The 14,871-nt window shown below is 48.3% G+C and overlaps 2 protein-coding genes across 4 annotated transcripts in view; both read left to right on the top strand.

The window, feature by feature from the left end:
• The window catches only part of FAM117A (family with sequence similarity 117 member A), a 58,229-nt gene extending 53,320 nt beyond the window's left edge, over positions 1–4,909 (top strand). For both annotated transcript variants that reach the window (XM_064367514.1, XM_012463490.3), the window contains 2 exons: positions 340–490; positions 3,698–4,909. In XM_064367514.1, the coding sequence (XP_064223584.1) occupies positions 340–490; positions 3,698–3,998 (452 nt within the window). In that variant the 3' untranslated portion in view covers positions 3,999–4,909. The remainder of the gene's footprint in view (positions 1–339; positions 491–3,697) is intronic.
• Positions 4,910–7,308: 2,399 nt separating this feature from the next.
• SLC35B1 (solute carrier family 35 member B1) lies at positions 7,309–14,223 on the top strand. 2 transcript variants are annotated; one of them, XM_012463487.3, is made up of 9 exons: positions 7,309–7,543; positions 8,180–8,283; positions 8,895–9,025; positions 9,331–9,361; positions 9,949–10,106; positions 11,025–11,151; positions 11,945–12,051; positions 12,228–12,381; positions 13,641–14,223. In XM_012463487.3, exons 1-9 carry the CDS (start codon positions 7,329–7,331, stop codon positions 13,691–13,693), a joined length of 1,080 nt encoding a protein of 359 aa, XP_012318910.2. In that variant the 5' UTR covers positions 7,309–7,328; the 3' UTR covers positions 13,694–14,223. The 2 variants fall into 2 exon arrangements, with proteins under 2 accessions (XP_012318910.2, XP_012318909.2); XM_012463486.3 differs by having other exon boundaries at positions 7,375–7,543; positions 11,004–11,151.
• Positions 14,224–14,871: the final 648 nt, after the last annotated feature.

Genomic DNA, 14,871 nt, shown 5'->3' with positions numbered 1-14,871 from the left:
CAGTCTTGGAAGAAGGCAGAGAGAGACGCAGTTAGAATTCCTTCAGGACTGAGATTTGGACTTCCGGTCCGGGTCTACCTCCTGGGAATACAGAATTGGTATGAGATCTTAACTTTCCATCATTCAACTCCATTTTTCTGTTCTGTTATACACTGTGTATTTGTGTAAGCTGCCTTAAAGGTTTTTAAGGTAGAGTATAATCACACTAGATAAGCACACCCACTACCCTCTTCCTTGCCATGCATCCCCAGCCTTGCCACTTTACACCTAAGTCCTGGAGCCAGAAAAGTGGAGGCCTTCCCTTCATCTCCACTCGACTCAGCCTTGCTCTGTTCACAGCCTCCTCTCCAGGCCACCCAGCCTTCCTTGAAGATGGCAGCCCGTCTCCAGTCCTTGCCTTTGCTGCCTCCCCTCGGCCTAATCATAGCTATGTCTTCAAACGGGAACCCCCAGAAGGCTGTGAAAGAGTGCGTGTGTTTGAAGAAGCCACGTGAGTACACCCAGCGGACAGGGTGTGAGGGGACGGCAGGATGATGATGGAGGGTGGGCCTACATTCTCCCACCTGCAGGCCTTTCTTCAGTCTCGGACTCTTTGTCACAGAGTTGTTGTCAGCATTAGATGATCAGTATTGCCAGCTTTCCATGATCAAAAGTGTTGACATTACCTACTCTGAGCACTTAAATCTTTGCTTATCATTATCTCCATAGAAACCTGCTCTCTGCCCACATGCCAGCCACAAGCGCAGCAGTAGCTGAAAAGAAAATGTATCTGAAACCTAAGCCCTTTGTTTCTTCTATTTTTTTCCATCTCCGGGGAAGGTGTGAGAATTTGCTAGACCATAATCAGAAAGAGAGAGAGATCGGGGGTGTGGAGAGAACATACTAGTATTTCTTTTCAGTCAGAGATTAGAAGTGTTTCAGCCCCACTGGAGTAGAATGGGGGGGCCTAGACAGCTTAACAGTTTAAGCTTCAGAGTCAAGTCTTCACCCTGTGGCTGTAATGATTCAAGTGTCATGAACTCCCAGACAGAAATTTCCAGTTCTTGCAAGTAAGGACTATGGAAATTTCCAAACCAGATTGGATCATTCAGAAGCCATTCTTCTGTTGATTTCTTTACACTTCCCTCCCATTAACAGAAAGAATTGAGAGCCAACCTTTTCAGATGCCCCTGTCACCATTAGCAGGCATCAAAAAGCTCACTTCATTTCCTGCTTCCAGCTTAATATTCACCAGGGCAGATTCACACTGGAAGTTGGGGTTGCAGTGGCAGTCAGGAAGTTTAGTCATGGCGTGGGAGTCACGTAGCTGGGATGGGGTTTGGGTCACTGAGAGCACCATTTGTATCTCAAATAAGGGACAGACAACCCATGCTGGCAGCCAAAGGTACATACAGAAGCCACAGAAGGAGTTCCAGAGACAACCATTGCCACTAGAGGTTTTGTTACTGTTACTGTTGTTGCCTGGTATCCCTTCAAGACTCCTAGGTCCTCTGAGAAGCTGTGGAGGGAAGAGGCCAGATCTCTTAGCTTAAGCAGACCCTAGGCTTTTGTACCCTTCCTCAATCTACATTATAGTGGAGTAATTACAACCTGGAAATGCAGGTGGAAATTAAGCTGTAGCGTCTCTTGATTTTTTCATAGACTCAGTGCCAGAAGAGGCCTTAAAGTCAGCTTATCCAGCTTCCCGCCTCTGCATTAACCCTTTTTTTTTTGAGACAGAATCTTACTCCGTCACCCAGGTAGAAGTGCAATGACCCAATCTTAGCTCACTGCAACCTCCACCTCCCAGGTTCAAGTGATTCTCCTGCCTCAGCCTCCTGAGTAGCTGGGATTACATGCACCCACCACCACGCCCGGCTAATTTTTATATTTTTAGTAGATACGGGGATCTCATTATGTTGGCCAGGCTGGTCTCAAACTCCTCACCTCAGGTGATCAGCCCACCTCAGCCTCCCAAAATGCTGGGATTACAGGCATGAGCTACTGCACCCAGCTACTGCATTAACCCTTTAAGAGAGGTGGTGGGCCAGGCACAGTGGCTCATGTCTATAATCCCAGCACTTTGGGAAGTTGAGGTGGGTGTATCACCTGACATCAGGGGTACATGCACACACCTCTCTCTTCTCTCACTTGCCCATTCTCCACCCCGGCCCACTGCCTCTCTTAAAGGGATCCTCAAACCGTCAGCTTCTTAGGGCTGTTTCACCCTTTAGGCTTGGAATCATGGCTATCCCTTACTCAGGAACTCTCTGACCTGACCTTTTATCCTTCCATCTTCCTAAACAATCAGAAGGGGACGGATGATTCTTCCCACACTATAAAGGTGAGGCAGGCTGGGTGCAGTGGCTCATGCCTGTCATCCCAGTGCTCTGGGAGGCCAAGACAGGAGGATCACTTGAGCCCAGGATTTCAAGACCAGCCTGGGCAACATAGTGAGACCCCCATCTCTACCAAAAAAAAAAAAAAAAAAAAAAAGCCTAGAATGGTGGCAGGCATCTGTAATCCCAGCTACTTGGGAATGTGAGGCAGGAGTATTACTTGAGCCTAAGAGTTTGAGGCTGCAGTGAGCTATGATCACACCACTATGCTCCAGCCTGGGTGAGAGAGCAAGACCCTGTCTCTAAAGTAGCTCAAAAAATTAAAATTCAAAAAGAGGGTGAAACAGATATGGCAAGGACCACATGGTGAGTTAGAACCCAGATCTTCTGATAGGATCTAGCTGCCTTTTTCACAGTTGTTGCCATCCTTTCCTCCCAAAGTTTTGAAAATCACACCTTTCTGGAGACCAGCCTGAGCAGCATACGAAGACTCCTTCTCTACAAAATAAAAATAAAGCAATTAGCTGGGCGTGGTGGTGCATGCCTGTAGTCCCAGCTACTCAGGAGGCTGAGGCTGGAGGATTGCTTGAGCCTGGGAGGTCGAGGCTGCAATGACCCGGGGTCCTGCCACATTGCACTCCAGCCTGGGCCACAGAGGGAGACTCTGTCTCAAAAACAAAACAACAAAAAATCCCATACCTTTCAAATGTGCCCAATAATCAGATTCTTTAGGCCAGTAGATTTCAACTGGGGAACATTTGGCAATATCAAGAGACATTTTTAGTTGTCACAGCTAGAGAGGAGGGATCGTGGTACAACTGGTGTCGAGTGAGTAGAGGCCTCTTACAATGCACAGGACAGTGCCCCCAACCCCACCCCACAACAAAGAATTATCCAGCCCAAAATGTCAGTGGTGCCGAGGCTGAGAAACCCTGCTTCCAGCTATAAAAAGTCTTAGAAAGGCCGGGTGCAGTGCCTCATGCCTGTAATCCCAGCACTTTGGGAGGCTGAGGTGGGGGATCATGAGGTCAAGAGATCGAGACCATCCTAGCCAACATGTTGAAACCCTGTCTTTACTAAAAACACAAAAATTAGTCAGACATGGTGGCACCTGCCTGTAGTCTCAGCTACTTTGGAGGCTGGGGCAGGAGAATCGCTTGAACCCAGGAGGCAGAGGTTGCAGTGAGCTGAGATCCTGCCACTGAACTCCAGCCTGGCAACAGAGCGAGACTCAGTCTCAAAAAAAAAAAAAAAAAAAGTCACTTGGCCTTGATCTCTGCTTTCAGGCTTGTGGTCTGTCCCCGAAACACCATTCACTGATGAAATCCTTTTTTGTGTGTGTGTACATGTATGTCTGTGTGTCTCTCTTCATCCTCCAGGTCCCCAGGTCCCGACCTGGCCTTCCTGACTTCCTGTCCTGACAAGAACAAAGTCCATTTCAATCCAACTGGCTCAGCCTTCTGCCCCGTCAGTCTGATGAAGCCCCTCTTCCCCGGCATGGGCTTCATCTTCCGTAACTGCCCCTCAAACCCGGGGTCTCCCCTTCCCCCGGCCAGCCCCAGGCCACCACCTCGGAAGGATCCAGAGGCCTCCAAGACCTCCCCACTGCCCTTCGAGCCATGGCAGCGCACCCCACCATCAGAAGAGCCTGTGCTTTTCCAGAGCTCCCTGATGGTCTGAGGGTCCCACCCCTGCCCCACTTTACCATAGAGACCAGTGCCTTGGTGGCAGGTCCCTCCCCAGGTCCCCTGGATGGGGTATGGAGGGGCCCTTCCCTCTCGGCCTTCGAGCACTTTCACTTATTGTGTCAAAGCCCTGGGTCCTCTTTTTGATGGGCACCGGCCCCTCTGAATGTGAGGGGGTCTGCCTTCTCCACTAGCAGCTGGGCAGCTCACAACTCACACCTGTGTACCTGCCACATCCCTCACCCAGAAGGTCTTGAGTCCCCCACCCCTGGGTGTCAGTCCAAATGACTGTATAGGAGGCCCTTATTTTTGTCACAGAGCAAGCTGGCCATGAATGAAGGAGACAGGATGCCACCGATTTCCTTCCCTCTCCTCCACAGTCACACAAGAGGAGACCAGAAGATAGATTCCCCACCCTCTCAGCCCTATCTCCACGCCTCCCTCTCACTGGAGGAGCTGACCAAAGCAGCCCTAAAGGGCCCTAACACTTGACCAATTCAGCTGCTGGCGGAGGGAGGAAACAAGTGTTTTCCCAAGTGACATTTTCATCTCGCTTTCACCTTGACTAAAGATTGTCTTAAGTAGCAGCCCAGCCCGCCCAGCCCCAGGTGGGTAGTGGGGAGGAGAGCTGGCATTCCTCCAGGTGGCAAATGGCGGCTCAATACTCTCGGCCCACCCCAGGGCTGGATTGGATTAGAAAAATGCCTATTTTTCTTGTATCGATGTAGAAACTCTATTTTCTCCCAAAGACACTATTTTTGCAGCTGTTTGAAGTTTGTATATTTTCCGTACTGCAGAGCTTACACAAAATTGAAGAATGTTAATGTTCAAGTTTTCTTATCTTGTGTTTAGAGGTTGTTTTTTGCAGATCTTGGTATTATAGACCAAATAAATAAATAAATATTCCCAGCAGCTTGAAGTTCTGTTAAATATTTGGGGAAGGAGGGATGGGGTGGAGATTGAGTATTGATCATTTCATCTTTGTCTTCAAGAGAAGGAGCATCAGTTTCCACATCTGGGTGTTGTTATGGCTGCACAGAGTTCCCTCTGGACACCATGCTTGCATACTTTACATGGACATATAAACAGACCCATGAAAAGACTGTCCAGAATGAAGAGTATAGTTTATTCTAGAGGTGGGGTGAGGGAGTCATTGGGGAAGTTACCCATTCTAGTGTGAGTCTGAAAAACCTCCCTAAGGAGAATGGATTTCAAAGAGGAAAAGCAGGTGACCAAGGGAAGACAGTTTGACATTGTGGGTGTTCCTTGCACTGGTTGGATCTCTTGACAGTTTTGGGGAAGCTTTGGCTCATCTCAGGGAGTACCCACAACATAGTGTGCAGCTTGAAGGGAACAAAGAAACTATGCAAAAATACTCTTCTTATCCTTTCACAGCCTTTATAATGCTGCACCTGTAAGAGCTCTTAGGCTTTGGTGGAAAATAGGAATAACCATCTCAATATTCCGATGGTACTTTGGAATTTCCAAAGCATTTTCGCAAAAGACACATCCCCATTATATGGGTGAAAGTTGACTACCCCAAGGGCAGTCATAATAAGTACAGTTGTATCTACATAAGACCGGACAACAAACTCCTAAACCGGCTATCCCAACCACCATTCATGTGGAGGGGCTCATTAATTGGGCTCATAATGAGGAGTTCATTAATTGAGCTGGTAAGAACAAACTACCATGTTAAGTGCTTTATATAAAATGTTATCAAAATATGACAACCACCCAGTAAGAGAAATATGGTAAGTCCCACTGGATAATCAGGGAAGGACAAATAGATTGAATAACTTTCCCCAAAAGACACAGATATGAAGTGGGGGAGCTAGGATTGGAAACGATCATTTGAATCCAGTGCCCATGTTCTAACCATAGCGCTGTCTTGCTTGTTATTACATTCCCATTAATTTCACGTGAGGAAAGTTGATTCAGAGGACAAGGGAATTTTTTGAGGTCCCAGCTGGTAAAGAGGTAGAGCTGGTAGGTCTCTCCTCCCAGTTATTTGGTGCCCTGGCTTCGCGGGCTAAGCCAGTAGAGTAAGCTACTGAGCAAGAGAGCAAATGTATGGGGATTCCCACGCCACTAATATCCAGGAGACAGTGGGCTGGGGACAGACCCCATCTTCTATCCCTTACCCCTCCCTCTAAAAGACTTCTGGCTCCCCCGCAAAGCCTTAGTGAGTCAGGCACAGAGTGATGGGTGTGGTGCTGCCCAGTATTTCCTTCCTTTGGCTGAGGCTGTGCCAAAAGAGCAGGCTGCTAGAAGAGAAGGCCCAGAGTCCACCTGGTGGCCAGAGATTTGGGCCAATTACTAAGTAGGGGGTTGGAGGTAGCAGTGGGAAGATCTGAGGTCAGTCTTGCCCTGGCAATTCGTGCCAGCAGGTGGAGACCCAACACTTGCATGAGGAAGGGGTCCAACGAGGAGCTCATCACTGGGAAATATTCAGGAGTGTGGCCGAAGGGTTTACGCCATTGTTGGTGAGTTCTTAAGACTTGGAAGAAAACCGACTTCAATAGGCTTCCATTTCCACCCCTCAATGTGAGGAAATAAGATCAGGGCTGAGAAAGAGTGATGACTAATAACACCTTAAACTTGCACAGCATACTTTACAGTTTACAAAACACTTTCACCAACTTCAGCTCATTTGCCCCTCAGAACAGTCAAGAGGCGACAACACGGTTATTACTAATTATCCCTAGTTTCCAGACCTGGAAAACTCTGGCTCAGAACTTTGGTGAGACGGGTAGGTTACCCCGCCTTTAAGTGACCAAGCCAAGACTTCCCGTACGGCTCCTGCTTGGAAGCCTAGTGATGTGCCCAGTAATGAGCAGGTAAAGTCGCTGACGCTGGGCAGCAGCTAGAGGGCGCTGAGGCTCCAGTAAGAGATTTTGGCATTAGGACCCACCAGAAGCCTGGTCGCCCGCCGCGGAAAGGACTATTGGATTTGCTCTGCCTGCCGCACCTCCTCCTTCCCCGCCCACCTGCCCGTCTTCGCATAGCGCAGCCAATTGGTGGCCTCCACATCCTTATGCGTCATTATTCTACGCCCTGGTAGCTCCTAGGGCACCCAGTGGTGCTCTGGATCGCAGTTGTCCTCAGCGTTGCCTGATTGGGAAAAAAATCTCCAGGGCGAGGCATTAATCTCGAGGCAGCCGATTCCCCTGGCCTTCAGGGATGGAGTTAAGGTCCTAGGGCTGGTTTTCTTTCCTAGGAAGTGGTTGCTGCTTTCTGAGGCGTTTCCCCCTCGGCAGCCCTGAGCTGGCAGTTCTGGTAGTGACTGCAGGGCCCTGCTAGACGGCGGTCGCATGCAGCTCCTATGAGGCCCCCGCCGCCGGTCGGCGATGTCCGGCTGGAGCTGTCGCCTCCGCCGCCGCTGCTGCCGCTGCAGGTTGTGAGCGGGTCTCCAGTCGGCTCCTCCGGGCGTCTCATGGCCTCTAGCAGCTCTCTGGTGCCCGACCGGCTGCGCCTGCCGCTCTGCTTCCTGGGTGTCTTTGTCTGCTATTTTTATTATGGGATCCTGCAGGAAAAGATGTGAGCGACCCCCGGGGCGGGCCGACATTCTCTCCCCAGCCTGTGACAGCGGTCTCGTTCTTTCCTCTTGTTCTTCCGCCCGGCTGTCGCCCCTCTAGTACCCCGCTACTTTTGCAGCTACGGCTGAGCCTACCCAGAATTCCCGAACTCCAGAGTTATCTTCTAGATTCTCCAGACTTGGTCATTTTCTTAGCTGTTTTTCCCCCGCTTGGTTCTAAGGGACAGCGTTTTATGGGCTAAGACTTCTACCCCGCAAACAGGACCCGAGTCGGCCCCTTTTTGGTACTCCCAGATACTTGCAAACAACCTATTCGCCTTCGGCCTTGCAGCCATAGCCCAAATACCTCTCCTTCCTGCCTGGGGTACCCGATTTCACTATCTCGTTTTCCATGTTTCCTCTCCGTCTTTTTCGGATATTCTTTCCGTAGGCTATGGAATCAGTAGGCTGGGGTGTCTAGTTTCTAGATCTGGTAAAATCAGCCCCTTTTGCAGATGAACCTAATGGTCCTTACAGACTCTCCCTAAATCCAGAGCGGCAAGATAATTTTAAAGTTTTTAATGGCTCTCGATATATTAGATGACAGTGAGTGAAATCTACTAATTTCTCCTCTCTTTTCTCATGCATTTCATTTCTAGAACAAGAGGAAAGTATGGGGAGGGAGCCAAGCAGGAGACGTTCACCTTTGCCTTAACTTTGGTCTTCATTCAATGTGTGATTAATGCCGTGTTTGCCAAGATCTGTGAGTAACTAGATAGTAATTTGTTGGGTATCCCACCACCCCAAGCCCCTTCAGTATCCTGGGCATTAAGCATTGATTTAACCTTAAAGGCTAACTCATGATCTCCACCCATTTAGTACTTACACAGCCTCTTTGTGAAGTCTGTAAAACTAATGACTTTGAAGTGGAGTAAAATATTATTTCCCCAATTTTTACCAACTTCTGAGTTAGAAGTATTCAGAGAATCAGTCTTCTGTATTCCAAATCTCCATTGAAAATACTTAAAACATTTTTTTCTTTCCCTTTGAGATTCTTTTGTGTATCAGCTTCAAGCATTCTTTGAGCAATTCTCTCTTTGTTCCCTGGGGACTAGCAGCAGGGCTGACTGGTCCCTTGAACTGAATGAGGCCCCCACCTCCACCCTGCATGTGTTCTTTTGTTAGGCTTAGGTAGAATTGGAAAGATGAATAATTTTCAGAGATTTCCCAGTGTAAGAGGACGGAAATAGCTGTGTCTTATTTGACAGGCAAATTCCTTTCATGTGGCTTCAGCTTTGCTTAGTGGTCCATCCTAGCCCCACCAGGTTTCTCTTGTTTTTTTTTTTTTTCTTTTTCTTTTTTGTCTTCTCCCAGTGATCCAGTTTTTTGACACTGCCAGGGTGGATCGTACTCGGAGCTGGCTCTATGCTGCCTGTTCTATCTCCTATCTGGGTGCCATGGTCTCCAGCAACTCAGCACTACAGTTTGTCAACTACCCAACTCAGGTGAAACCTCAGGGTGTGATGACGGTTGGCTCAGAAATCATTTGGAAAGGACTAAGGGTTCTTCCCTCAGGTCTGTGAGTTATCAAATAAATAACAGTCCTGTAAGAATGTTTGAGAAATTCGGAGTGTATAGGACCACAGAACTTGGGTTTAGCGGTGGTGGGTTGGACCATGATACGGCTGCTTTCTGAGGCTGAGGTCTCTGGTACAGGCCCTGTGCTTACTCATCTTAATCAGCGTGGTACCTAGCATAGTACCTGACACATCACAGATGCTCAGAAATTATTTGCTGGATTTAATTTCAGGTCCTTGGTAAATCCTGCAAGCCAATCCCAGGTAAGCAAAGAAGATGGTCTTCCTCTTCTAACTCTTCCTATAGTAAGCTCTCTCTTTCTCTGCTAGAACTCTGTGTCCCTCTCAGCTTCATCATCTCATCCTGGCTGTCTCCAGGGACTTTCTGCCACCTCTCCCCGCTGCCCATCCTGTCATCTGTGTCACTTCCTGTGATGTTCATAGGCTGGTAATCCTTAACGGGAGCTAAAGGCTGACCTAGCCTGCTTCACTTGGTCAGCCATTTCCATGTTGCGTGTGTTTACACTGTCCTTCGACAGCCTAATTCCCATTTTGATCATCAGTTTCTTTGTCTCAACTTATTTTCCTTCTCCACTGTTCCCCACCCTTGCCCTGTCCCTTCCTGGATTTTTAACCTTTGTTCTCTACGTCTTCCCTGTCTTATACTTAACCCTGTTGCTCAATCTTTATCTAGGTGCCAGCCTGGCACCCTCCTTTTGTCCTCTCTAAGCCTTCCTTCTCAGTCATTCTTTTCTCCCTGAGTCTTTTCTTGGTTCCTGGGACGGGGAGGGTATTGGGGTCATCGATGCCTTATGGATGCCTGAATTTTCCACTCTGTTTTTTCCCTGTAGTCATGCTCCTTGGGGTGACCCTCTTGAAGAAGAAGTACCCACTGGCCAAGTACCTGTGTGTGCTGCTAATTGTGGCTGGAGTGGCCCTTTTCATGTACAAACCCAAGAAAGTTGTTGGGATAGAAGAACACATAGTTGGCTATGGAGAGCTACTCCTGGTATGAGATCCTGTTAGGGAAGGCAGCCTTTTCCAGCAAACTTAACCAAAGGATAGCCCCATCTAGGCAGGGAGAAGGCCAGTTAGGTGTCAAGGGAAGTTGTGGTACTCCTTGTCCCCATATCTGATCTTTGCTGCAGGCCCCTGGCTCTGTTGAGGCCATAGTGGGAAACCTGAAATATTTAACTGCAGCTCAGCTCTCATTCTGGAGAAGCGATAACTCTGAGGGTTGTGTCTGAATCCTGGTATGAGGTCACAGAGACCTGAGAGCAAAGAGGGAAGGAGTAAATGTCTCTTACTGTGGCTTTCCCTGGAAGCCAGAGTTTAAAATAATATGAGAGCAGCTGTTGTATATGCATTAGGCATTGTTCCAAGTGTTTTACATGTTAATTGACTATTTTTTACAACAATTATCTCATATGTGGTGTTATCTCCATTTTACAGATGAAGAAACTAGGCACAGAGAGGTTAACCCGCTTGCCCATGGTCACGTGGCTAGTTAAGTGGAGGGGTCAGGTTTCTAATCCAGGCAGCCTAAGCACAAGTGGAGGGGTCAGGTTTCTAATCCAGGCAGCCTAAGCACAGGATTCAGTCTCTGGAGCACTAGACTCCAAGCTAGGAAGCTAACCCGCTGGGACTGGCTTTCCCCTCCCAGTGTGTTGGGAACTGAGCTTCCTGCTGTGCTCTGATTACAAAATCACTATGTGACTCAGTGAGCCTGTCGGTCCAGTGCCTGGGCAGGGAGGGGGAGTGAGCGTGGTCTCTCCCCCCCTCCCGCCTGTGACCACATGGCAATGTTTTGTTCTGAGGACTCTAAAGGCAGTGACTTTCCAAAGAGCCTGAGAGAGAATCCTGTGTCCTGGGTTAGGAAGGGGCCCTGTTGACCTTTCCACTGCAGGCTGCACCCTTTCCTCCCCAGCTATTGTCGCTAACCCTGGACGGACTGACAGGTGTTTCCCAGGACCACATGCGGGCTCATTACCAAACAGGCTCCAACCACATGATGCTGAACATCAACCTTTGGTCGACATTGCTGCTGGGAGTGGGTGAGAGCCAGTTCTGCTGTTCTTTCCCTGTATCACCAGAGGACAGGCTGCCCTCATCCTCTTGGTCCCTCTAGCTGATAGTTGCTAACTTTGCCCAGGCCGAGGGCCTGAACTGGTTCCAAGATACCCTTTTTCCAAGCCCTTGGGAAACCTTCCGGGAAAAACCTGCACCGGCAGGATTTGTTTGCTACTTTTACTAGCACAATGGAGAGTCCTGTGTCAGGTGTCACGGGAAGACACTCAGCAGTAAAACACAGGGAGGTACCTGGGAACTTTCCCTTTCGTGAGGGAAATGAGACACACGTAGTGCTCACAGGAAACAGACTTAGCTGTACACTGAAAACAGTTCAAACATAATCGCTTTGAAATCGGTGCTTCCTGACTTTTCGAATTTGGGCACATGTAGAAAGTATTTTTTGTACAGCACACGGGTTAATGGTGGAGGATGCTGATGGCTGGAGGGGACTAATGCAAGGGGCTTCCTTAAGCTAAGGATGTGTGGGTCAGCATCCCTACAACATCTGAGGATTTCTGCTTTTAATCACTTTGGTAGAAGTAACTCATTAGCTTTCAAGCCTTTCTCACAAAATTCTCTAGTTTCTCTAATCAGAGAAAAATATGAGAAGAACGCATGATGAGACGATACAAACCCACACCATACACTTTCCCACGTCTCTCCTCCTCTGCAGTTCTTTAAGAGGCCATGTGCAGGAGTGTGCATGTGTGTGTGCATGCACACCCATGGGTAAGGGCACACAAGATGCGCTGTATACTTTTTTACTTTTCTTCTCAGGAATCCTGTTTACTGGGGAGCTCTGGGAGTTCTTGAGCTTTGCCGAAAGGTACCCTGCCATCATCTATAACATCCTGCTCTTCGGCCTGACCAGTGCCCTGGGTCAGGTGAGTGCTTGAAAGGGGATGGCTTGCCTTCCCCACTCTGGCAGCTGGCTCCCTAAGAAAGACTGGCCTGGCTGGAAGAAGAGGGTGGCAAGATCAGCCCTGAGGTCTGTTTATAGACTTTAGACCAATGGCAGATACCCAAGAACCCACCTGACCTCACCTTTATCTTTCTCTAGAGCTTTATCTTTATGACGGTTGTGTATTTTGGTCCCCTGACCTGCTCCATCATCACTACAACGCGAAAGTTCTTCACAATTTTGGCCTCTGTGATCCTCTTCGCCAATCCCATCAGCCCCATGCAGTGGGTGGGCACCGTGCTTGTGTTCCTGGGTGAGTGGCCACACAGAGACACAGTGATAGCTGAATTTTTTTCTCCTAAAATTTACTTGTATATTTTTGAAATTTATTTAAATCATTTAGAGAAAACTTTTTTTTTTTTTGAGATGGAGCTTCGCTCTTGTTGCCCAGGCTGGAGTGCAGTGGCACAATCTCGGCTCACTGAAACCTCTGCCTCCTGCTTCAAACTCTCAAATAGCTGGGATTACAGGCATGTGCCACCACACCCAGCTAATTTTGTATTTTTAGTAGAGATGGGGTTTCTCCGTGTTGGTCAGGCTGGTCTTGAACTTACGACCTCAGGTTATCCACCCGCCTCAGCCTCCCAAAGTGCTGGGATTATAGGCGTGAACCACTGTGCCCAGCCCAGAGAAAACTTTTAAAAGAGAAAAGAGGCTGGGTGCGGTGGCTAACACCTGTAATCCCAGCACTTTGGGAGGCTGAGGCAGGAGGATCGTTTGAGTTCAGGAGTTTGAGACCAGCCTGGGCAACATGGTGAGACCCGCCCCCCATCTCTGCAAAAAATACAAAAATTAGGCATGGTGGTGCATGCCTGTGGTCCCACTACTCAGGGGGCTGAGGTGGGAGGATCGCTTGAGCCCAGAAGGTGGAGGCTGCAGTGAGCTGTGATCACACCGCTGCACTCCACCTGGATGACAGAGTGAGACCCTGTCTCAAAGGAAAATAAGAGAAAAGGAAGCATTATTTCTAATCTAGCCTTCCGAGGGTCTCCCTCTGTTGCTCAGGCTGGAGTTTAGTGGCACGATCATAGCTCACTGCAACCCTTGAACTCCTGGACTCAAGTGACTCTCCCACCACAGCCTCCCAAGTAGCTGGGATTATAGGCATGTACCACCACACCTGACTAATTTGTTTTTGTGGAGGTGGGGTCTTGTTGTGTTGTCTAGGCTGGCCTCAAACTCTTAGGCTCAAGTGATCCTCCTGCCTCAGCCTCCCAAAGTGCTGGAATTGTAGGCATAAGTCACCACATTCAGCCATTGCTTAGAAGTTTTTGATTCTTAAATTTCTTTTAGTCTTACTGTATTTTTATATATATATATATCTGTAATAACTGATATCCTGGTGCCATTCTCTTATCTCTGAGGAAGTTACATAAAACCCAGTGTTCTGACATGTATTTTATTTAAAGCTCCCATTTTGGAGAACCAAGGGTGACTACCCCACCCCACCACAATCATTGGTAGGTTTCATTTCCCCCCATAAGGCTAAGCCCATTTTCTTCCTTTTCGTAGGTCTTGGTCTTGATGCCAAGTTTGGGAAAGGAGCCAAGAAGACATCCCACTAGGAAGAGAGAGACTACCTCCACATCAAGAATATTTAAGTTATTATCTCAGACAGTGACATCTCTTGGGAAAACGGACTCAATAGGAATATGGGACTGAGTTCCAGTCTTTTTTAAAAAAACAAAATCAAGCAAAATCACATATTCTAAAGAATGCACTTGAATTTTAACAAGACAGAGTTGGTGGTTTCTGTTCTTCATGCGCTGGAGCACAGTCCATGGTAAATGAAGAGGGAGGGAAGAGGCAGAGCTGGACGGACATTCATTACCCAGGCTGCTCCTCTCTCAGGTGCGGTTAGCATGGTTGAGTGGGTGATTCCCCCAAGGGCCTCAGCATTGTAGGAAGGAACTCTATGAGATCACAGAATTGTGCTAATTGCTTCTGTTCGATGGGTGAGGCTTGTCCCATTGGAGCTGGTCCCGTTAGAGGACGGGTGGCTGTCCATTAGAGCCAGAGAATGTAAAAATCACTTTCTCTCCTAAAGCTTCTATGGGCAAATGTTTCATTAAAAAACAAAGTTCTGTTCTGTCTTTTTCTTAGCTGGGTGCAGTGGCTCACACCTGTAATCCCAGCACTGGGAGCCTGAGGCAGTAGCATCACTTGAGCTCAGGAGTTTGAGACCAGCCTAGACAACATAGTTAGATCTTGTCTCTACTAAAAATCAAAAACAAACTAAAAAGAAATATTCATGGGCTGGGCGCAGTGGCTCACGCCTATAATCCCAGTGCTTTGGGAGGCTGAGGTGGGTGTATCACGAGGTCAAGAGATCGAGACCATCCTGGTCAACATGGTGAAAACCCGTCTCTACTAAAAATACAAAAAATTAGCTGGGCATGGGGGCACACGCCTGTAATCCCAGCTACTCGGGAGGCTGAGGCAGGAGAATTGCTTGAATTCAGGAGGCGGAGGTTGCGGTGAGCCGAGATCACGCCATTGCACTCCATCTTGGGTAACGAGCGAAACTCCGTCTCAAAAAAAAAAAAAAAATTCATGGAGGTTGGGGTAAAATGAACCCAGAGCTTCAGAATCTGCTGTTTTGCCATTTCCCCACTGCCCCAGCTTCAGCCACAGCTCTATCGAGACCAGAGTGGAGACTTGGTGCATATGTCATGATCAGCTTTGGAAGGTGTGTGTACTTCTCCTGATTTCCCCCCTCCATCTGTCTGTCTCTTCTCAGTCT

Source organism: Aotus nancymaae, unplaced genomic scaffold (assembly GCF_030222135.1).
Source record: "Aotus nancymaae isolate 86718 unplaced genomic scaffold, 86718_ANA_hifiasm-v0.15.2.pri h1tg000072l, whole genome shotgun sequence".
Taxonomy (NCBI): domain Eukaryota; kingdom Metazoa; phylum Chordata; class Mammalia; order Primates; family Aotidae; genus Aotus; species Aotus nancymaae.
Note: the sequence above shows the minus strand (reverse complement) of the source record. Positions and strands in the feature narration are given on the sequence as shown.

Excerpts from the sequence above, each read along its gene's own strand:
- SLC35B1 (XM_012463487.3), top strand. The coding sequence starts at position 7,329 with ATGAGGCCCCCGCCGCCGGTCGGCGATGTCCGGCTGGAGCTGTCGCCT. Across the intron at positions 9,362-9,948 it reads ATCCTGCAAGCCAATCCCAG|TCATGCTCCTTGGGGTGACC; the intron begins GTAAGCAAAGAA and ends TTTTCCCTGTAG. Across the intron at positions 12,382-13,640 it reads CACCGTGCTTGTGTTCCTGG|GTCTTGGTCTTGATGCCAAG; the intron begins GTGAGTGGCCAC and ends TCCTTTTCGTAG.